The sequence below is a fragment of the Thalia democratica genome, chromosome 1 (assembly GCF_965202585.1).
Source record: "Thalia democratica chromosome 1, ktThaDemo2.hap1.1, whole genome shotgun sequence".
Classification (NCBI taxonomy): Eukaryota; Metazoa; Chordata; class Thaliacea; order Salpida; family Salpidae; genus Thalia; species Thalia democratica.
In genome coordinates, this window is record NC_139165.1 from 75,109,952 (window position 1) to 75,132,486 (window position 22,535).

A 22,535-nucleotide genomic window follows, 5' to 3' on the forward strand; every position below is an offset into this window, starting at 1 on the left:
TTGATCTTTATTTACAGAACATAGAACTCTATTTCTTATATTAAACTTATATTTAAATAAATAGTTAAACTAACATTGAGCTGTAATGAGCATCTAAATTATAAAGCTGAATTTGAAAAATAAACTACTAAATATTACATGTAGTTTATCTCATTTTTGTAGTTATGTCTTATGGGTAGCTTGACTATTAAATTAAAAAAATTGTTGAGAAATATAATAGTTACAGTTTAATCTTAAGTTTTATATCCGGAATTAATTTATATGACTGAATTAAAACAATGTTTTATTTTTAAAGTAGTAAGTAAGAACCTCTGTTTACAAATCAATCCTTATCTAAAAAAACAAAAGTTTTTAGATAAAAAATCACTTCACCTAATTATACTGTTTGATTATTTCTAATAGAAATTATCATGCTCAATTATGTTACACCATAACAACGTTTTCAGCCAAAATTTAAAATAAAATAAATCATGTCCGACCAAATCGAAGACGAAGTTTGGGACCTGAACAAGCTGAAGATGGCCGAACTGAAGAAGGAGCTGCAGGACAGAGGGCTGAAGGTGTCGGGCAACAAGCAGGAGCTCATATCACGCCTGCAGACCTACCTAGCCGAGCACGAGGGAGCCGAGCTGGAGGAAGAAGACGAAGACGACCTGCTGAAGGAAGACGTCGAAGAGAGCCCGTCCGTGGAAGAGGACAAAGCCGAGGAGGTGGCAGAAGAAGAGAGCAAGGAAAGTGTCCAGGATAAAACGGAAGAAGCCGAAACAGAAGCAGCAGTGGAAGAGGAGCCGGAAGCTAAAGTTGAAGCTCCGGTTGAAGAAAAAGCAAACGGAGACGCCAAAGAGGACAAACCGGCCATGACAATGGAAGAGAAGAAGGCCGAGAGGGCAAAGAGGTTCGGCCTCGCAATGTCAGACATGACGGACGAACAGAAGAAAGAGAACCGCAAGAAGCGCTTTGGCAAGGCTTCCGTGACAGATCACAAAGTTGAAGTTGACCAGGAAAAGCTGAAGAAGAGAGCGGAGCGCTTTGGGATCAAAGTTTCTTCGTCTCTTGTTGACAGCGAGCAGCAGGAGAAGATCCGCAAGCGCAAAGAAAGATTTGGGGCAGTAACCACCGCCACCAGCGAGATGGAAATAAAGAAGCAGAAGAGAGCAGAGAGATTTGGACTGAATAAATAAACGTTGAGAACTGTACACTAGTGTTATTTATATAACGTAAAATAGGCATTTTAAGACTTGAATAAGCGTTTTTTTCTATCTTTTTAAAAATGTCAAAACCGAATGTACATTTAATTTAAAGTGTTTTGTATGAGTTAAAAAAACGGTGTTAGATAATTATAAATAGTTGTAGTTTTAGCTCGTTCCCATTTTAGTCTACGTAGATTTTAAATACTTTTGATGAAGTTAATTTTTGTATACACATTTTAGGATAAATATAACAATTGAACATGGGCAGAAAACAGAAACTGATCCAGAAGAACGTGTCGAAGAGCAAGAAGCTGCTCCAGCACGACAAGGCCAGCATGAAGGTCATCCACGAGTACAACAAGCTCAAAAGGACGGAGGGGTTCGCCAACAGAAAGAGCTTCTTTGACGACGACGACGCAGCAACAGAAGACAAGCCTCAACAGAGGATTAAGAAGAAGTTCAAGCCGACCAACAAAATTCTGCTGGCGCAGAAGGTGGGCGAGGAGAAGAGGCAGAAGATGAAGGAGAAGCAGGAGGAGGCGATGAAGAGGATAGACGAGAGGAACCGGAAGCGGCAGGAGAGGATTGAGAAGAGGAAGAAGCTGAACGCGAAGACGGCGAAGGGGCAGCCGATAATGTGCAACCAGATCGAACATTTGCTGGAAAAAATTGAAAAAAACCCCGGTTTGTACTCGAAATAATTGAATTTATCTTTTGAACTATGAAACTGAAATTTTATTTATTTTACAAACTCTTTCCTCTGCAATAGTAGGTTCGACGTTTTGAATTATAAGTTACATTTTTGTTAGAAGAAAATTGTAATTATTTAAACTACAAGATTATAAATTTTAGTAATTTTTAGAATTTTATCTTAATTTTAAAAACTTAACAAGTTATGTTTCAATTATAATAGATATTAATATACTGCTGTTAACTAAATTGTCTATTAAACATTTAAGTTTAATAAAAGTTTTTATAGCTACAAATTTTAGGAAATATTGTGCGTGTTTTTAAATGAACTGTTTTGTGTGTAGTTTTTTGATAGTAAAATAAATCTAAAAACTGCACATAATGTAAATTACTGGGACTTCCTAATTCTCAATATTACTGCCTAAGCAGTTAATGTTTAAAGTGTATATTTTAAAAATAAGTTCTAAGTATTCAAATTTGCCTAGATTTTTCAATCTACCATTGTCAAGTTAAATTAATTCTAAACGGTTATATAGTTTTGTTTCTTCTTAATAATTTATAAACAAGGTTGCAACTCAATAATACTAGCTGAAACTGTATAAGTTTTGTAAAGAATAAGTAGTATATTTGTATGTTTTGGACTAAGTTAAACTTTACCTTAAAGTAGTTAATATTTATTTTACAATACTGAAAATTGCTATATTTGTAGCTATTAGACAAGTTCCAAAAATGAACTATGAGCTTATAAATCATTTACATCAGTTTGCTGTATTAAAATAGTGTTCCGGTTATATAATGATTTCAGTTAAACGTGTTTACTCAGATCAATAATCCTTTAATTTGTTAACTTTGTTTTAGGTATTGCTTATTTTTATTACACTTGAACTGATTTAGCATTAAATTGATTCAAGTTTAACAAATGCATTAAAAACTAGCGACATACACTTAAGATTTAATCAATATATAACTAGTCAAAATGTATTGTAAAAATAGTATACTACTTTCTCTTATCGACGGCAATGCTCGGTTTTGATATCATACAAAAAGCACGCGACCATCAACAACATTTTTCTAGATAATCCCCGACCGGTTTTGTACCTATTAGAATTCATAAGTCAGACATATTCGTAAGAAACTGGTGTTTTAGTAACTAAACCAGTGAATTTCATTTGGTTGTCATGGAACAGCGATATAAAACTTTATTTCTAATATCAATACTAAATAATAGTTTTAATCTTGATTTTATAACACAATCTTACTCTTGATTTAATTTTAGAAACTTCTAGTGTTTTTCTGTGTTTGTATTTGGTCTATTTAAGCTTTTTCGACTAAGGGTTATCAAAAACTTTAGAAAAATTAATCTGAAAAAAATATATATGGAGTCAGAACTTAAATATTTTATAAAATGAAGTAATAATCCATTGTAGATGTAGAACTTAATTAACTAAATGCCGGAGCTAAACAACTGAACTATTAAAACTTACTAGATTTTAAATTAAAATGAACCAACAATAATGAAATGATATTTTGTAAGATACTTGAGGAAATAGTTACTATGAAATTACTTAATATAAATACTTAAGAAGGTTATTATAATAAATTGGGCCCTAATGATTGAATGTATGAGATTTCCAGAATATATTGCTCGAGTTCTCAGCTCTCATTAAAACTGAAAAACTCTTCATTATAATTACTCATGATTGTCAACGTAGTGTTGCACAATAACATACAAGTAATCTTTTGCCGGTTTCCTCGGAATACAAGATTGTCACGAAACAATTTAGGCATAAAATATCTGTAATTTGAGAAATTTTGAACAAAAATCAATAAAAAACCTGAAATTGTAAACAACTCTTACATGTTAAGTAGTAAAATTTTGATTTGACATGAAAAATATATAGATAATTTTTTATTGTCATCAAAAAATTTTTGTTAAAATTTTTTTTTTAAATAGCTTAACTGTAAGTATATTTCCAATGTTGTCAGACTACTTGACACAATTTTTAACTTTCAAATCGATCCAAAAACGTGTACTTTTAAAACCCTGAAAGAAATCACTCAAAAACCAGTGGCAACCCTGAAAATACCACAATATCAGTTTTTCAAGTTTTTCGAAACATGCTGATTCACTTTACGTGAAAACTTTGAGATGTTTTTATTCACGTAGTCACTACCACAGTGGCAACTAAATTTGTAGATGATGTTGATTTTTTTCTTGGGTAGAAGAAACATCTTTGTATGTTCAACTTAAAGTATGATCAGTATGAAAAATTGCTATTAAAAACAGGTTTATTTTCTCACAAACCTTGCCAAGTAAATAGGTTTTAAGTACACTGGATACTTCTGAGGGCCAATCATGTTTAAAGTTGTTGAACTTCTTGTTATAATTTTCGAAACTAAGTTATGTTGATCCGAAATTTATACGCTGAAACTTTTTCTTTATTTTACAAATATTCTGTGTCTAGACTTGTTAGTCTTTATATATTAAGAATTAAGAATAAAAATAAACTTATTTCAATAGTTTCTGTTTAACTTAGATCGAGTTCCTAACATCAAAGCACTAAGACTAGACTCTTAGAGAGTGTTAATGTAAACAGATTAACTTATAACGTTCTTATTATAATATTTTATTTGGCATAAAAACTTTTTCGTTGTAGTTTTTAGCTTTTGTTACAGGTTTTTTAGTGTTCTAAGTTAGTACTACTATAACAAGAATAGTCAAACTAATACCGCTGAAAGTTTTGACCCATTCTTAGTATCGATACGGTAATAATAATAAATAAATAATAATTATCAATCCTAAAACTAAACAGTTAGTGTTCATTTTTTTCCAAAGTTTAGAAAAAAAATCATATTTAGTTGGACTTTTAGTATTTTTTCTTCTAAACACTTTGAAACCGTTTTTGTTGGTTTTAATAATACATTAATATAAATTAATAAAAAAACTATTTATATTACGTTTATTTAACATTACAAAAAGGATATTTAACATATAACTATAAGTATTATTTTGCATATTTACCGGTTAAAAAGATCAAAACATATATTTTATAGCATTGACTAACTTCTGAAATATAAAAGCAAAAATTACAAGATTCTTTTAAAAACTCTAACTAAGGTTTAGATCAGTTTTTATAACAAAACTCATTAATTTTTGACTGCTTGATATGAACGATGTCAATTGGTTTTATCTAAATTTAACTTCATGAATTAGTATAACATATACAACATTTATTATTATTATATTAATAGTTTATTTCTTTTATATAAATTATTTTGCGTTTTAGTATACATCTACATAAAATTTTATATCAAAAAAAAGCAGTGAAAACAGATGCAAAACTTAATTTTAAATAATGTTGTTAAATAAGATATCTAAAAAGAAAACTACTTTGACCTTAACAGTTGTTACAAGCTTACCAGTACTTTAAATTCTAAAAATAAAACTTTTGAAAATAATAGTCTTGTTTAAACTTTGTTGAAAAGTGCTTCGAGGACAGTGATCTTCGCTTTTTCATCGCTCTCTTTCGACAGTGTCTTTTTCTCTTCATTGTAATGAGGTTTAGTCGTCATTGAGTTCACTACAAAAGTAGAGTGCTTTCTCAAACCGAACCCGCTATTGGCAGCAAACCAGCATGGCTGCTCTTCATTGGTTATCGGGTTTGTTTTCATATTGTGACGTTTAACGCCCGCCATTTCTTTCCTAAAGATTTAAAAAAACTTAATCAACCAAGTCTTAAAAACGTTTGCTATTTAACATGTTTTTCTTTTTTACTAGATTCATACAATGCTTTTCATGCAAAAGTATCTTTCCAATTGTAAACAACAAATAAAAAACCCAATTCTCATTATCGCACTTTCCCCGTCACCACTTTCCGACAAGGTAAGTCCCCGTCCGTAAAACTGCCCGACGAGGCCATAAAACTTGCCTTCCACGTGATTCAGATCTTCGAACGCCAAGTCAACGTGCGGGACGGTGGTTTTGGTGTAAAGCATCAACTGAAACAAAAGAATTATTCGATAAAGTTTTTGGTACTCAGTTGGTTTTCCATTGCAAATAAACCTTGAATTCGATTCGGCCGAATTTCAACTGAACCTTGCTGATTGACCCATGCGATACGACGTCGTAAACCTTTATTTCCAAACCGGCACGAATGACCGCAACCGTGGAGTTGACCGGATATGTAAAAGTAGTTGATCGTAAGTAGTCAACTGTAATTGAATACGGAGTCACCTAAGCAAAAAATACATTTTATAATTTAAAACATGTTCAACAAAAACGCATTAATTGGTTTTATAAATCAAAAATGTTTTAGTGATGAATTTTTTTTCTGAACAAGTGTACTTAAATATTGTAATACACTGCTCAAGAACTAAGAGGTTTTCAGGTTCTAGACCATATTTTTATTGAGAACTTTTGGTTTGTTTGTATGTGTTCACTGAACCTAAATGTTTTATGAAAAGATTACCGACACAAACAAAAGTTTACTCTGAGAGTCTGATATGCTAAGAATAATTTATCACTCACGATCACATTCGCTTTGGCTTGCGGAACCACAAAAGCGACGCTGTAAATGTAAACTCGTTCCTTTCCAGTTTTACTGTTGATCGCAATTGGAGCTGCAGTCATGTTTGCATTTACAACCATTCCGCTCTTCGGATGGAAAATTAGGTTTGTAATCTGAAAAAGGCGCCAGAATAAGCATTTTTATAAAAAAAAATTGAAGAATATTTATTCTTTAAAAGTTATGATAAAAAATAAGTTATGATAAAAAATAAGTTATGATAAAAAATAAGTTTTTATTTATAAAAATGTTAAATATTTTATTCAATAACGGTAGCGACTACTTCATATAAACAATTATCTTTGCATTATAAATAATTTAAAGATACTTTAGCTAAATTTATGCATATTGAAAAAAAAAATTCTACTGCAAAAGTTATAAGTACTAAGTATGATGGAGCTCTACTTTCCATTTTGATTTAACAGTTTGCCTAACTAAAATACATTTTAACACCCAATGCGTTTAATTTTTCTGGTGATGTATTAACTGTTTGGTTTTAATTTAATGTTTAATTCTAAAAAGATCTCACAAAATTACAAATTAAACGGAAAAACATTCAAGCAGTTAAACAACAAACTTCCTTGTCTTCCCCGTTCCAGTTGAAACACAAGTTCACTCCCCGTTTCAGGGGAAGTACCACGTGCGGGTCCCTGAAAACCCCGCCGTAGTTCGGGTTGACGTACTGGTTACCGGTCGGCACTCGGGTGAACGGCTTATTGGTGACCGGGGGCCGCGTGGTCGTGGCGGTTCGGGCCGGAGCGACGGTGGTGGTGGTCAGTTTCGCCAGTTTTTCTTTCTCCTCGTCCTCCTTCAGCTTCTGCTCGATCTCCTCTCGGTCCTCGTCTTTCAAAACCACGATGGAAGTGAGCGGGGTGACAAAGTTGTACCTGTTGAAAAGTGCGACATTTAATCATTTTTTATCTAAAAAATTGAAAACAAAGTATAAAAATACAAACAAACTAATAGCAATGGTTTCAAAAAATGCTTTAAAACTGTGCCACAGCAACTCACTAAAAACATCTTATGAAAACATTAGATAGTTAAGTACACTTTAGTTTCCAGATTGTTTTATGTTTTATATTGTATATGTTACAACAAAGTGTTTTAGAAACGATTAAAAACTGCCTGAACAGTGATTTTAAAAAGAAAATTGGTTAAATATTTTCATTACTGATCAACATTTATATGCTCACTACAGCGAATATCTCTTTTCAGAAACACTGATTTAGAGAGTAGATAATTTCAATCGTTGATTTTATAACGTAGTAATAATTATTTGACAAGAAAACCCCGAATATTTTTAAAAACATAGCATAGAACAAACTTTAAAATTTTAATTAAATTTTTTGAATTTTAAATAAATGTCTTACTTTAGAGAAAGTTCCAAGGCCTCAGCCGTAGTTTCATTTTTTTCTGCTGAATCGTCAGTCATGGCTTTTAAGTCTGCTAACAACTTCTTTATTTTCATAAAAGCCCAAATTCGCTCAGAAAACTGCTCTATCTATATTAGTATGCGTTTAAATTTTATGTAAAGGCAAATAGTTAGTAAAAAAGTGTACTAATTTGTTTAAACTAATTTATTTTTAAAATCAATTAACCTTTTGCTGGGATTCAGATATTCTGCTAGTTTTGTACGGATTTATTTCGAAATCAATTATCACTTGGTCATTATGTCCTCTTCCAGAAAGCTAAAAGTATAATTTTTTTTAAACTTTAAAGTTTGCTTTTAGTTGAGTTTTTTATTTCAATGTTGTGTTGTCGAGAAGATATACTAGAATTTAAAAAATACTAATAAAATAATAACTAAGCGGTTTCAAATAGATAAAAATTAAAGATATTACAGCCATAAAAATTATAACTGCGTATATTTTACAAAATACTACTTCCTGGCTATTCTAAAAAAAATTTAGTACGTTTTGTAACTTAATTAATCAAAAAAGATTACTATTTAATTCCTTTTCGATCAAAAAGTCTTTCGAACAATTTATTTAGTATTATTGTTTACATGAGCATAACATTAAATTCTAAATACTACGTTTTATAAAGTAGATAAACGTGATTAGTTTTCAATTGCAACGAAAAAGAAGTTTAATTTGTACTAATTATTAAAAAAAGCACTAAACGTACTTTGATGTTTAATAATTTAAGCTATCCCAGCTTGTACATATTTTGAATAAAAATCATAAAGACGCTACCTTTCCTTTTATGTTGTACTTCGGATCCATGGCAGCGCTCTGTTGATCGATGTCGATTGAAAACTCGCTCAACTTTCCGCTGATGATCATTTCCCTGCCCTTGCTGATGTACGGGAACTCAACGGCGCTCAGCTCGGATACTTTCGATTTGTCATACTCAACATTCACGTTGGTCATCATGACGTTCGTCACTTCGTAGAAAAAGTCCTTAATCTAGAGCAAAAGAGAAGGTGAAGCTTGGCAGATAGTCAAAAGTTTATGTTTTTTGAACTATTTGTAATTTATTATTTTGTACGCCTTTAAAAGGTTTTAAGATTATTTTTTTTGAAAAATATATCTATCGGAAAGTTTGAAACTCCGAATAAAGATTGTTTAAATTAACGCATGCATATTTTAGCTAAATTACTTTATCACCAACACAAACTCACAGAGGCAGCAGCATCGAGATTTTCGAATATCCGCCTGTCTATGCCCTCGTTTTCCGCCGATATCTGCTGCATGAACTGGTAATCGGCGCCTGCTCCGAACGCCACGTTGTGGACGAGCACCCTTCCCTGGTTCCTCTCCCTCACCTGCCTGGCTATCTCGTCGTTTGTCGTCCAATCCGAAGTGTGCCTGCGGGACGAGTTTGGTCAAGTGGTCACGTTGAACAGTTTTGAAACACAGTTGAGTGTCGATAAGCTTGATTGGGAACGTTAAACTTTCATATGCGACTCAAAAGTGTTTTAGTCTTGATACTCTTTATATAAGCCATGTAACTTAAGTTGTCAAAATAAAAGTTGTTTTACTCTAAAACTTCCTAGTAGTACTTTTTCTCTGCAAAGCTTAAAAGTTTAATTTTTCAAACAAAATGTCCGTGTGAGTTGTAGATGTAAATCTTATCATACCAGGTTGAAAAGTTTTATTTTGTGCTCTTTATTTCAGTTTTTGGTAGAAAGCGATGTAACTATGATAAAAGGCTTGGAAATTATTACAGTTACGTTGGTGCGTAACTTATGATAGATTTGAAAATATGGTACATAAGATTATACTTTAAATATATAATACTGTTATGTAAAAACTTGAGTAACAATAAAATTTATCTAATACAATATTTTTAATAATTTTATATCTCTTTGGCCAAAATCAGTCAAAAAAATAAGATATTAGAATTACTTACTCTCCATCAGTTAGGAAACAAATCATTTTCCAATGTTCTGAAAGTTTCGCTCTTTTTTGCTTTAGTCTGTCTATTCTTTCTTTTTTGCCTTTTAAAACGTCTTCGACATATGACTCAACTAAACAAAAAAGTGCAAATGTTATATGTTTGTTAATCTTAAAGACTTTTGTTCCTACATATAAAAATTTCTATAGATTTATGGTTGTGCATACAACTTTAAAAAGTCGTTTTAAGTTTATTAGATGACTAGTTGTCATATTATTATCTTTAAAAAAGAAATCAAAGCTGCAGTAATAAGCTAATGGTTTAATCATTCATTTTTTAAAGTACAGTTAGAGGTACTTCTAGCAAAAAAAAAAAAACAGAAACATATTCATTATCTAAAATGACAAATGTTCTAATAAGATTCAAAGTACAAATAAAAAAGTTTTCGTACATGTTTCGTTGCCTGGCTTTTTTATTCTGAAGTAAAGTGTGGGATTTTGACCCCAGCCATCGGAGCGGTTATTGTTGTCGGTTCTGGTGATCGTTGCATAAAATCCGCTTTCATCTATGTGTGACAACTCAGTGTCGAACCTTTTGTAAGTAGTAAGGTAAAGAAACAAACTTTTGTTTTTGTTATTTTTGGTTAAGAAATGCAAAATTAAACTTCAAACTTTTGATACAACTTCAAACAATAGGGGTTATTCATAGTAAATTAAGAACCAAGTTTTTCAGTGACTTAAAAGCAAAATAGATTCCTTTAAACAAAATTATAAACTTTTCATCATCGTAAGATGAACACTATACGAAACTTAAAGTCTTTTGTACAGTTTGAATCAGAAACAGTATTAATTTTATTTTCATGTTAATACGCTGTAATAAATGTTTACGAGTAATTTAAAATATTAAAATTTTCAAATTAAAAATTCAAAATTTCTTAAAAAATAGTAACGTGTCTGGCCATCTGGTTTCCCCTTCAGTGTAATAATCGACAATCTCAGGAACAAAACTCAGTTCAGAGTCGAAATTTACGCGGAGCTTTTTCGGTCCGCCCGCGCCTCCCGTGCTGTAGACGTTCCGTCTTTGTTCTATTATTATAAAAATTAAAACTTGCAAAATCTAGCATGATGTAGCTTAAATCTTTTTAATTTTAAATTTCTGTTTTTCAAGATTTTTGTTGAAATCAGACACTTTTATTGAGCTTAAAGCATTGTGGAAGTTTTTTTTAAAGTTTTTTTTACTACGAATCTTCTGTTAACGTATGTTAGTCTAGTTTTAATAAAAGTTAATTTTATCTAAATCCGAAATCAATTAACATATTACTGTTTTTTTGAATATAAAAAACTATTTTTTTTATCACTTTCGTAGAGCTGGTATTTTTTGAGCTAGTATTTTTTGAATTTGAACCGTGCTTTTTTGAAACTTATAAATAATTTTCAAAAAATTATTCTAGAATGGTAAGTTTTTTTAAAAGGGCACCAGTTATGAAAATCTTTTTAAATTAAAACTCACGTTTGTTAAGAATTCTACCAAAGTCAGCACCTGTTTAATTTTTTAGTAAATAGTTTTTATACTTTTAAATATAATAATATTCAAGCTATGTTTCAATTACACTCACGGTAGTCGGCTAATTCAGTTTCAGTTGGTTGTATATCATCGTCTGTTATGTTGTATATTATATTATAACTGTATTGATAATATAAATTTAGGTTTTTATTTTATTTTAACAAAAGTAATATTCAACCAGTCAGTGTGTTGTAAAAATGATTCTTAAAATTTAAATTTTATCAAGTTTTAAGTTTTATTCTGAAACGCTGTCTTTTGAGATTTTAAAGTGCGGTTAAAAAAACTTTACAAGTGTATAAATCACTTTATTTTTAAAATATAAAAATTACAAGAACACTTATATCAATTATTAGCATAAATTAAGAATAAAGATGTTTAGTAAAAATTAAGATTTCTTTACTCTGTCAAAAATTTAAAATGTGGTTTGAAAACTGCTTTAATTATTTTTTCCTTATGCTTGTATTTTATGTATTTGTACAGATGTTGGTAAAAATATGTTTTCTTTGAAGTAAGGTCTTTGAAAAATACAACTATATTCTGAAAGTTTAACGGTTACTCACAATGTAAGCTAGTTTTAAAAAATATCTATAAGTAGCTGCATAACTAATCATACCTATTTCATTTGCTATGTACGGATGAAATAGGTCAAAAGCTTCACTGTATGCCAACTTTATGTTGGTTCCACCGGATGCATAGCCATTTGCCATGACAAAATCAACAGCAGTTTGTTTGTTTTTAGCAGTTGCCGCAACCAAATCGTCCTGCCACGTGTTGACGTCAGAATCAAACAGAATCACGTTGAAAAAGTCCTTCAAAATTAATAAGATATAATGTATGAAACTAAGTTATTTGCGTTAAAAATAAACACAAGGTTAATAGTTTAGAGTAAGTAAACAAGTTTCGGTTTAGTTTTATTGTGTTCAATTTAAACAAAGATAACTTTTGAAGAACCAAGTTTTTCTAAATACAACAGATGTTTTTGTGTTAAAACTTTATTCCGACTAACGGCGTTTCACTGCTCTCAAATAGATTTAAGAACAGATCTACGAAGTCTACAAAATACTAACATACATCAGAAAAATAGCATGTATAATTATGTGTAATAGTTATGTTAGTAGTAACTATAAACAAACTTTATGGTTTAAAAAAAAGATTTGGAATAAAAGCATAAAAATATAAAATTGTCTACAAGAACTAAATATTTAATAAATATGTTTTTTAAAATTTATATGTAGTAATTTTAAGTAAGTTGTTTTCTAACGGTAACACATAGATTTTCTTAAACACTAAAACTATTTTCTTCACTTTTTTCATCTGATATAATCGCTTTAAAGGAACTTAGTTTAGTTTAATTTTTCAACACTAGATTTACTTTGCATTTGACAAAAATGCGTTCAATGCGTATTTATACTATTGAATTACTAACACGTTCGTCATTGAGTTTTATGAGTTCGATCAGAGTCTCTGTGGCTTGATCTATTTTCGTTCCCCACATGGACCCCGACTTGTCCAAGACGTAAACCACAGATTTCGATCGAGTTTGGAGCGTGCGTGCAGCGAAAAAGTGGGTGAAATAACTGCATGAAGAAAGGAAATAAACTATTTCATTGTGAAGTTTTCATGAATTTATAAACTAAACAAAGTTTTACACAAAGTCATTTTTTTACTAAATTTTCTAAAATGGTAAGTATAGTACTAAGTATACTAAGTATAGTTACTAAAAGCTAAGTAGATACTTAAGAATTATTAAAAACATTTTAAAGATTTTTTTCAAACTATATTTTTTTCAAAGTTACAATTGTGTAAACAATTTGATAAATCGTAAAGCCAAAGCACTTTGATTACAAAATGTTTCATACTTTATATTTAAGCAAAATTCAAACCAGTTATTGAGAAAAGCAGTAAACTAAAACTATTAAAATAAATTTTTCTAACAACTACTCATACAAACTAAAAATCACAACAAAAATATATGTTATACAAACAATTTAAAATGTCTAACTTAATCTTATCTAGTTGGTGTTTATCATACTTATATTAGTTAATTCATAACTATTGATTACCCATTATTGACAGACATGGTTCCATACAAATTAACTTCTTTGACGTCATAAAGCACTGTGTAGGCACCATTCAACCCGAATGAGTTCTCGTAAGTTTGTTCTTCCACTGTAGGTGTGTATCTTACATGACACGACCTCCTATCAGAGCTGTACAAGTATGACACTTATGGTACTTAAGTGTTAACAAGTCATAAATTTAATGTTTTAAATTAATATTTTTATAATTTGTATGTACTTTTGGAACATATAATCAAATCAAAAACTATCAAAAAATAAATGTTTTTTACAAACTTTATGAAACAGTTATGAAACTAGTACCAGAAAAACTTTAAAACATGCTTTATAAGGTGAAATGAGTCTTAAAGTTCTAACAATCTTTTCATAAGTCGAATAAAGTTTAACACATGAACTCCTTATCGAACCTAAAAGTAATTTTAGAAGATTTAGGAGGCTCGTCGGCAACAGACTTCGGGTCGTAAATTGAATCCATGTCGTCTGAGAAACCTGGAGTCTTCACGTACTCTAGAGGAGACTCCTCAACAATGTGGACGTCTATGACGAGACTGTTGACCGCCTGATTCGGGTTCAGCATGACTTTGTAGTTGTATGCAGAGTCGTACTGTTGAGATAAAATTAAACTTAAATTTTGTACATGTAAAGTTATACATTTAATTTAAATTCTTATCAGCTGTAAATATAAAAAATATTGGTACATATAATGTATTATTACGAAAAAAAAAAAAACAAACTCTGTACAACAATGCTTGATAGACTACGGTGAAAATAACGGTTTCACCGGGAGCAGCAACCATGCTCTGTTTGAAATCTCTTGCTGAGTTCTGTCTGGAAGCAACTTTTCCCACCGTCTTGTTGCTTTGCTTTGCCTAAAATTGCTCATCGTTTTACTGAATATGTTTTTATTGTAGAAAGCCTTAGAAAAAAAACTTTGTTTTTTGTCGCAACGAGTTTTCAAGTTATAAAACTAGTTTGATTTATTAACAAATTTCACAATATTGTTATTTTTAAAAATAAGATAATAAAGCTTTTGAAAAAAGGTACGAACTTTATCAAATATTTTCTTCGCCTTTTTCTTTTCTTCCACTTTACCTTCGATAACTCTCCCGCCGACTTCCATGGTGAACTTCATCACGAAGGCGTCGATCGGGATCAGCAGGTCGACCTCCGCCTCCCTCGTCCTGCTGTCCGTGTTTTTCACCCAAGTCTTCACCGTGGTTTCGGCGAACCTGTTTTTATCATTTAACAGCATTTTTATACACGACTTGGTTTTAAAAGTTCATGGAATGAAGACGAACCTCGAGTTGATTTTCGCAGTCACGTGAACGGCTTGAATGTTGAGAAGTTTCAGTTCGGGAGTGACTACGGCCGTCGTGTAAGTCTTTTGTGAACCAAGCATTGCGTTTCTTCTGCGGCGACCTTTGGTTTATTACTAGTACATCATAATGCTTTAGTTTCTTTTTATAATTGAAACGTACTTTATTCCTCAATATGAAAACGTTTGTTTAAGCCAAAGGCTATTAAAGTGTGCACGGAATATACTTTGGAATGCACAAAATATGTTTTTGGATGCATGATAAACTATTCTTAAATAAAAACTCATTCTAGGTATTTTGGAGTTCTTCATGGAGAGAGAAAAATAAAAAAGGTCTTAAGTGTTTTTAAGCCTAATTTCAAAACTCACACTAGAAATTTTTGTTGAAAAACACACTGGGATGAACAGAATTTTTGTTCTGCGATTTGGGGTGCACAGGTTTTGATTAACTTGAAACCACTGGTTTTAACCATGCTTTGTATTATATAACTTAAAATAGTTTTATAAAAAATGACAAACTGTTTTTTAACATATTGTGTGCCTAAAGGTGTTACAAATCTTATAAAAAATAAGCTAATATGGTTATATGGATTTTTAAACTGTATCTAAACTTTAAAATTATAATTTTTACTACAGTTTTAATATTACTAAGTTAATCTTAATTACGATATGTTTAGGTACTTGTGTATGCAAGATAATTCTAGTATGACTTAAATTTTTTATCAACTGCAGTAAAATTTTTACTAAGTAAAACTTGTTCTTTAAAAAAAACTAAACTAATTAGTTTTGTATTTGTTATGTTAATAGTCTGAAAATTATATAAAAGTTACTTATACTTAATCGTAAACAAAAAAAAAAACTTCTCATTCAAACAAAAAATTTAGCTAGTATTAAAATTCTAGTAAAAAAAGTTAAATAGACATTATCTAAATAATTTATATTAGCACTAAAATTAAAAACCGTAGTGTGTTATCGGTTCATAATATGCTGTGTATTAAAGCTGTTAAAAAAATTCATGTACAAAACTGTTATCTATAAGCACAATGCTAAATACTTATTATACAACTAAATAAGTAGAATATTTGTCAAATTGTTTATTAAGATTAAAACTCGTTTCATTTCATCTGCATAGCATCTTAATGCCAAATTACATTTAACAAGCATTTTAACCACAAAATACAAATAAAACTTTAGATAACATATAAATTTCTTTATAGCCTTTGAAACACAACTATATCCTAAAGTATTTACAGTTAAATTACACAAAGTTTAATCTATTTTTGTACTAGAGTCTTTCGTTTAGCTAATTGAAAAAGTTTTTGTATAAAATTTTTATAAAAAATGATTACTTAATGAAAAACATACAAATTAAATTACAGTAAATGAAAAATATGTAAAATTTTGTTAAGTGAATACATTTTGACAATAGCTATGAAAAATTCGTAACTGAACGACACTAACTGATAACAACAGTTTTCGAAGTGAGTCCGACTGCAGCGTCTTCAGGTGCATTGAGGACCAGGTAAAATTTCTTGGTCTGATTTGTCAGGATTCTTTTCTGAGACGGTTCCACTGTCGCATAGTCAAGCTCATCCCATGAGTCAAGTTTTATTATGTCCTAATAAATAAAATTCACTTATTTTTAGAAAAAAAAACTTTAATTTCAGTACAAATTATATATAAACTTTATCTTCTATAAGTACGTTTTTTTACTTAATTTCAATACATTTCAAAACTAAAAGTTTGAAAATATTAAATAATGTTTTTACCGTTTCTCCGTAGTTAGTAACATTCACTGGAATCCTGATTTTCTTGCCAGGTGTAGCCTTCAGTAAATCAGAATCGTACTCTATTTTCAAGTTTGAAGTTTCCATCAACCTGGGATCCATTCTCATAAACTTCACTCCTAAAATTACCATATTTTAGAACAAATGTCCTCTTTGTATAAAAAACTAATGCTGTTCTAATATAAAAAGAAATAACTATCAATAAAACGATTTTCAATGTGGCCAGTACTTTTAAATGCTGCTATTACTATAAAGAACTAAAATATTTAATTTGTTAGACATTAAAAGTTAATAACATCTGCCGAATCTATTTATACGATAAATTAAGTAAAACAAGCACTTTGGAACAATTTGTAGTTAAACCTTTACTGCTAACTCCCTCAACCATCAGTCTAAATGAAGAAGTGATCTTTGGAAGTCTCATGGAAACAGTTCCTTCATCACCTGCCGGAACGTCCAAACTAACTGGATCTGCTATGTCATCTCCGTATATGTTTAAAAACCTGTTATCGATATTTTAGTAAACTTACTTAACCATATATATTTCAAATACTAACTAAATAAAAATAACAAAGAAAAAGATAATACAATATTTAATAGTATTTTTTTTTGATTGACATTTTATAACTTGTTTCTAAACTTAAGTTACAACTAGTATTATTAAAAAATTAAAGTTATCAAAATTGCTATTCTTTTTATTATATTTGAACTAGTCTAACTCCTTAGAATGATAAAAAACAAAACAAGATTGTTCTCACAAAGATAAAGCTTGATAACTAAGACTTTAGTAACCATCTTATAATTTTTCAAATTACTTTGTGTGCTTATTATCTAACAACTTGATTGTATTAGAGACTAAAACCTGACAGTTTGTGCCTCGTACGTAGTGTTTGAACGAGTGAGCCCGTAAAAGTCTAACAACGCACCCATTTCAGTGTTAAGTGTTGGTTTTGAGTGCATTACCTGTTAAAAAAGTCGCTATAGATAAATTTAATAAAATTATACGTTTTCAGTCTAACTATATACTATATGTAATAGTTTTAATTATCAAAAACAGTGTCAAAGTGTTAGAAAAATAAAACATAACTTTTTTAATATAACTAATTAGAGCAACAAAGTATTGCTGTCACTTTACTTAGTTAACATTTGATTAATGATGAAGATTTTCTCCTAACTTTTATAGTTGAGTTATGTAGTAAAACTTGAGTTTATATTTGAAATATAGCTACGTTTAAATCTAAAAGATTAAAATATTCGACTCTGATACAGTTTTACACGTGAAACATTAACCTTAAATGCACCCTGGTAGTTCCTGGGTGCAACCGGTGTGTGGAAAAATCCCATTGTTGACTGGCCCACAACTTTTACCTGACATCCTTTCTTGACTGGATTCAACGATTCCAATTTCCACTCGCCGTATCTCTTATGAACCGCCATTTTAAGTTCTAGTTTGTCATCAAGCCTGGTAAATTATGTATATCGAAGATAAATACTATGCAGCTCGAAAGTTAGTTTAAACAACACATACTTTGGTTAAAAAAAGCAAACTAATTAAATGTGTTTCTATTGAACACCTAAAACGTAAAATAACTTGTACCGGAAAATTGTTGGTATTGTTCGAGAGTAAAGTATAACGAAATTAAACAAAATTATCAAAAATACAGTAGACTACCGCTTAAGTACGCAAATTGAACCCGACCAAAAAGTGCGTACTTAGCATGGGTAGTGCGTATTTTTTGAAGACATAGTATGATATGAAATTTAGTTGGTTTTTCTTTCTTACAACTAGCCACCAAATAATTAAGCCAAATAAACAAGTCTTTTTATTTTAAATAACATTTAATACATAATTTTGATCTACAAAATTTTTAATAGATTTTTAAAGGGTTTATTTTTTTTATAAAAAGTTTCTACATAATTGATACATACATTTAATATAGAAAGTCAATGTCAGTCAATGATAATAAAATCTCTAGTGAAGCAGCACTTGGTATAGCTCCTAAGCTCTATCACAAGCTAAAAAGCACCCATGAAAAATATAAACGTTTGCTAAACAAAGCAGCCTTATCTGAGCAGGGCTCGCACAGAAAGAAAACCAAGCAGCTCACACTTTTTGACATGATGAGGTAGAGTAAAGATTCTTTTTTATTCTGAATAGATTGCTAGTCAAGCTAAAATTAGTTTTATTTATTACTTAAAACCATTTTTCTGTTATTTGCTAAATTGTTTCGGTTTAGAATAAACCTAGTTTTTCGTTTTTATTAGTTTTTTTTTTGCTATTTTTTTTTGTCTTTCTGGATAAGTGCGTACTTAAGGCGGGGTGCGTACCAAAAAAAAGTGCGTACTTGAGCGGTAGTCTACTGTACATCAATTAAAAAAAGGCTTAACGAAATTAAAGGAAATTATTAAAAATATATTAATCAAAATAAAGCATAATGATAACGCAACTTTAAATCTAAAACTTTGTACAAACCATGTTAAAGGCTTTCCGTGTGTTTCATTAGTAGCAAGTAAATGCAAGCCACCGCATTTCTTCGAAGCTTCGACAGAAACTTTCGTAATGCTGCAATCGACATTAAAAGTCATGGTAAGGTTTTCTGTAAGTAGTTAGATAAATTTTGTTTATAACATAACAGCTATTTGCTCAAAACCTTTTTATGAATGGTATGATAAAAAAATAACCTTAATAAACAAAGATTTATTTATTTACTAATTAAAATGTAGAATAGTAACATTTGATATTTATAAGAAATATACTAGAAATTTTTTGAAACAACTTTTACTACTGTTTTATAAGAGTACTTTTATCATTTAAAGCTTACGTAGTCTTGGAAAATCAGTTTTCAATTCTTTTTATAGTTTTTGCTAGAATAAAATTATAACTTGAAAAAAAATAATATGAAAAAAACTTAAAACTTAAAAAAAATAATATGAAAAAAAAAATTTATATGTCATACAGATAACTGTTATATTAATTTAAACAATAAATATTGAATACTGTTTGCACGAAACTTATTTGATTAAACTCTACGTGATACTCAAGATAACAAACCTTGAACAGAAAAATGCTGCTTACGAATAACAACGTAATCTTTGTTAGATACTAACTTTTCTTCAACATCACGCTTTTTACGTTGGCCCGGTACTTCAGAATCCTAAAATGTAAATAGTTATTAAAAGTTTTTAAATCTTTAAACATAGTAAAGGGTACAGTAACAATAAGTCTACCTTACAAAAATTTGCATAAAAAGTATTAGACTTGTAGTAAAGTTCGATTTAAATGTATGTTTGAAACAGTTTTTATTCATTTTTTATTTTACTATTGAGTTAATATACGAGTAAATAATATGCTAGAAATAAAACATCTGAAGTAAAATATTTTCTAATTGTGGTTTAATAAATCTTTTAAAACATTTGTTTACTAATGTTGTACATAAATTTTAATTTTTTACATGACTTCTTAAAACAGTTTAGTAGTGACGGATACTAAAATAGGAAAAAAAAAAGTCTGTTTAGTCTTTATATAGTTGTGGTTGATTACTAAAGAAAATAGTGGTTACTGAAGTATATACAAAATTTTAAATTTTGTTCCTTGTTTTTAATTATACAACTTTAAAACGCTTAAAAATTAAGTGTTTTATATTTGTTTTTGACGTCACAGATGTTTGCATAAAGTAGTTTGATAAATTTAAAGTTATAGTAGAATACAACATTCTTGAGTATAATTAAGCATGACTTCACGTAACATAAAGTATAATTTAAAATTTTGGCTTAATAAACATTTGAGCAAAATAATGACTTTAGATACATTTAATAAATATTTTAATCTAAAAGGTTATCAAAGTTCATAGATAAAAAATACAAGTTTACTTTTTCATATCTTCCTTTTAACAATTACGTTTAGTAACTAGTAATATAGATTAAAGCCTTAATAAACATTTTAAGGTTTATTGTAAACTTTATCAATTTAAATATTTTATAATCACTATTTTAGTTATTTTAATTTTTCTTATTCAAGTTTAATTTATCAACTTTATTTATTAATTAAAGTCGTATTTTGGTGCTAGCATTATTACTTATTTAATCAAAATTATAATTTATAACTGACTATAGTTTTTTTTCTCTTATTTTCAAGTTAAATTATTTGATCTTGACTTTAAATTGTTTTAAATTTTACTATATGGTAAATTATATTCTATCTGAAATATAATCCTGTGTTTACATGAAATTAAATTATTATTGTTTTTCTTAACTTTAGGATCAACTAAAAAGTAAAAAAAAATATTATAGATTTGAGTTAAGGTCACTTCCTTAAAAAAATAAAAAATTTATCAGTCGAAAATTAGTTTTTGTAACTACAAAGTTAAACTTTTTAAACACTCACTGGACACAGCACGTTGAAGTAGTTGTCACTAACAAAATCGTTGTTACCATCTGATGAAAGAAGTCCAACAAAATCTTCAAACTTAGTATCTCCTACTTCTACTCGTAGTCTGCAAAAAAAATAAAAGCTTTTATTCAGAATCAATGTTTGCGTGTTTGTTTTAACTTTTTTGTATATTTTAAAATGTTCTTTGGTTTCGCATGATTTGTATATTTTATTTAAAAAAAAGTAAATACTTTTGAAAAATTTTATTTACATTTTTTATTATTCAAACGTACTTGTAACCTGTACTAAGATTTGACAATAAGTTGACTAGCAATTTTACTTAGTTTTTTTTACAAAACGTGTTTGTTATAGTTTTATGCAATCAAGTTTAAATGGAAGCTGTTTTAGCAAAAATAAAACTTTTCAAATTCTTCATTCATTGCAGCGAGAACAGAGTTTTTATTTTTTGATGTCAAACATCTGTCTTTCACTCCAAGTTCAGGCTTCATTAATAGTTTGTTGAGGAGCAACAACAACATTCCTAATTTTTGTGCACCAACTTCCGTTTCTTCATTTCTTACATGTTCCTGAACAGACTGTCTGAGTATGTTTTCGTCAGTACCTTGGACCGGGGCATCGCAATAAGACAAGGTCAACGAAAGCTTCACAAATTGACTGACAGAACTTGAAACTCCGAAACTGTTAATGATAAAATCTTGTTAGATAAGAAAAAAAAAGCAAAAAGTACAAAACATTGTCTACTATAAAACCAATTAAAGGAATAAAAGTTAAATTTATTGAACTGCTTTTTATATACTATTTGCAGAAACAAGTTTTATTGTTTTAATCATAGCATTGTTATTTTGGTGCTCAGAAAAACAACAAACCTCATTATAAAATAAATAAAAAAGTTATTTCGTGAAAAGTCCATTATTTGATCAAGAAAACTAAACAGAGCATATTTTATTAGGTAAGTAAATTTAAAATAATCACTTTTGTTTGAAAAACTGAGTTTCAGATTTCTTGCACAAATCCGCATACTTGTCTTCTGTGATTGAATCATCTAAAGATATCAAATACTTACAAGCTATGTTCTTCAAATTACTTCTCACCAACTGACTGTACGGGGCACATTCGTTGTCACTCAGCACAATGTTCGCCAACAACAAAATGTGAAATACTTTTGCTACAACACTTGCCATGCTGAGCTTTTATCTATTTGACTTCTGCTTTGTTTGTAAGCTTAAAATGTTAGTTTATGTTACAAAGTTAAAAAGGTTAAAATTGAAATTTATTTGAAATAATAAAGAAAAAAAAATTAACACATCTTGACAATCAAAGTAAAAGAAAATAAAAAGAAAGAGCGCTTTATAACAGAGTTTAACGTATGATAAAATTTCAAATATGTTTATATGAAAAGCTATTAAATATAAATTTAGAACATGAATTAAATTAATTTAATTAAACTAAAATGTGGTATATACAACCTTTAATATGTATGGTATGTTTATTGTGATATTAATAAAAAACTGTAAGTTTTATATAGGTTAATTGTAAAAATACTTAAAAAAAAATATATACGCTAATTCAATATTTATCATTAGTGGAAATTAAAGTTGCAAATTTCAAATTAATTAAG

The 22,535-nt window shown here is 29.4% G+C and overlaps 3 protein-coding genes across 3 annotated transcripts; 2 read left to right on the forward strand and 1 right to left on the reverse strand.

Annotated features, from left to right (window-relative positions):
- The first annotated feature begins 450 nt into the window (after positions 1-450).
- LOC145849688 (uncharacterized) lies at positions 451-1,407 on the forward strand. Its single transcript, XM_082954708.1, has one exon. It carries the CDS (start codon positions 471-473, stop codon positions 1,179-1,181), a length of 711 nt encoding a protein of 236 aa, XP_082810834.1. The 5' UTR covers positions 451-470; the 3' UTR covers positions 1,182-1,407.
- Positions 1,408-1,429: 22 nt separating this feature from the next.
- On the forward strand, positions 1,430-2,115 carry LOC145849695 (uncharacterized). The gene has a single exon (XM_082954720.1). The coding sequence runs from the start codon at positions 1,451-1,453 to the stop codon at positions 1,889-1,891; it is 441 nt and encodes a 146-aa protein (XP_082810846.1). The 5' UTR covers positions 1,430-1,450; the 3' UTR covers positions 1,892-2,115.
- Positions 2,116-5,206: 3,091 nt separating this feature from the next.
- LOC145830474 (inter-alpha-trypsin inhibitor heavy chain H3-like) lies at positions 5,207-22,120 on the reverse strand. The gene is made up of 31 exons (XM_082938269.1): positions 21,890-22,120; positions 21,317-21,595; positions 20,912-21,020; positions 19,580-19,682; positions 19,001-19,124; positions 17,818-17,989; positions 17,390-17,490; positions 16,891-17,030; positions 16,510-16,646; positions 16,202-16,358; positions 14,724-14,844; positions 14,474-14,654; positions 14,160-14,294; positions 13,833-14,029; positions 13,411-13,557; positions 12,774-12,924; positions 11,961-12,156; positions 11,400-11,441; positions 11,294-11,323; positions 10,734-10,869; positions 10,236-10,375; positions 9,800-9,917; positions 9,069-9,255; positions 8,641-8,853; positions 8,044-8,133; positions 7,816-7,946; positions 7,023-7,332; positions 6,409-6,561; positions 5,944-6,114; positions 5,719-5,879; positions 5,207-5,583 (listed from the first exon to the last, which is right to left on the reverse strand). The coding sequence occupies exons 1-31, from the start codon at positions 22,096-22,098 to the stop codon at positions 5,349-5,351; spliced, it is 4,776 nt and encodes a 1,591-aa protein (XP_082794395.1). The 5' UTR covers positions 22,099-22,120; the 3' UTR covers positions 5,207-5,348.
- Between the last annotated feature and the right edge of the window lie 415 nt (positions 22,121-22,535).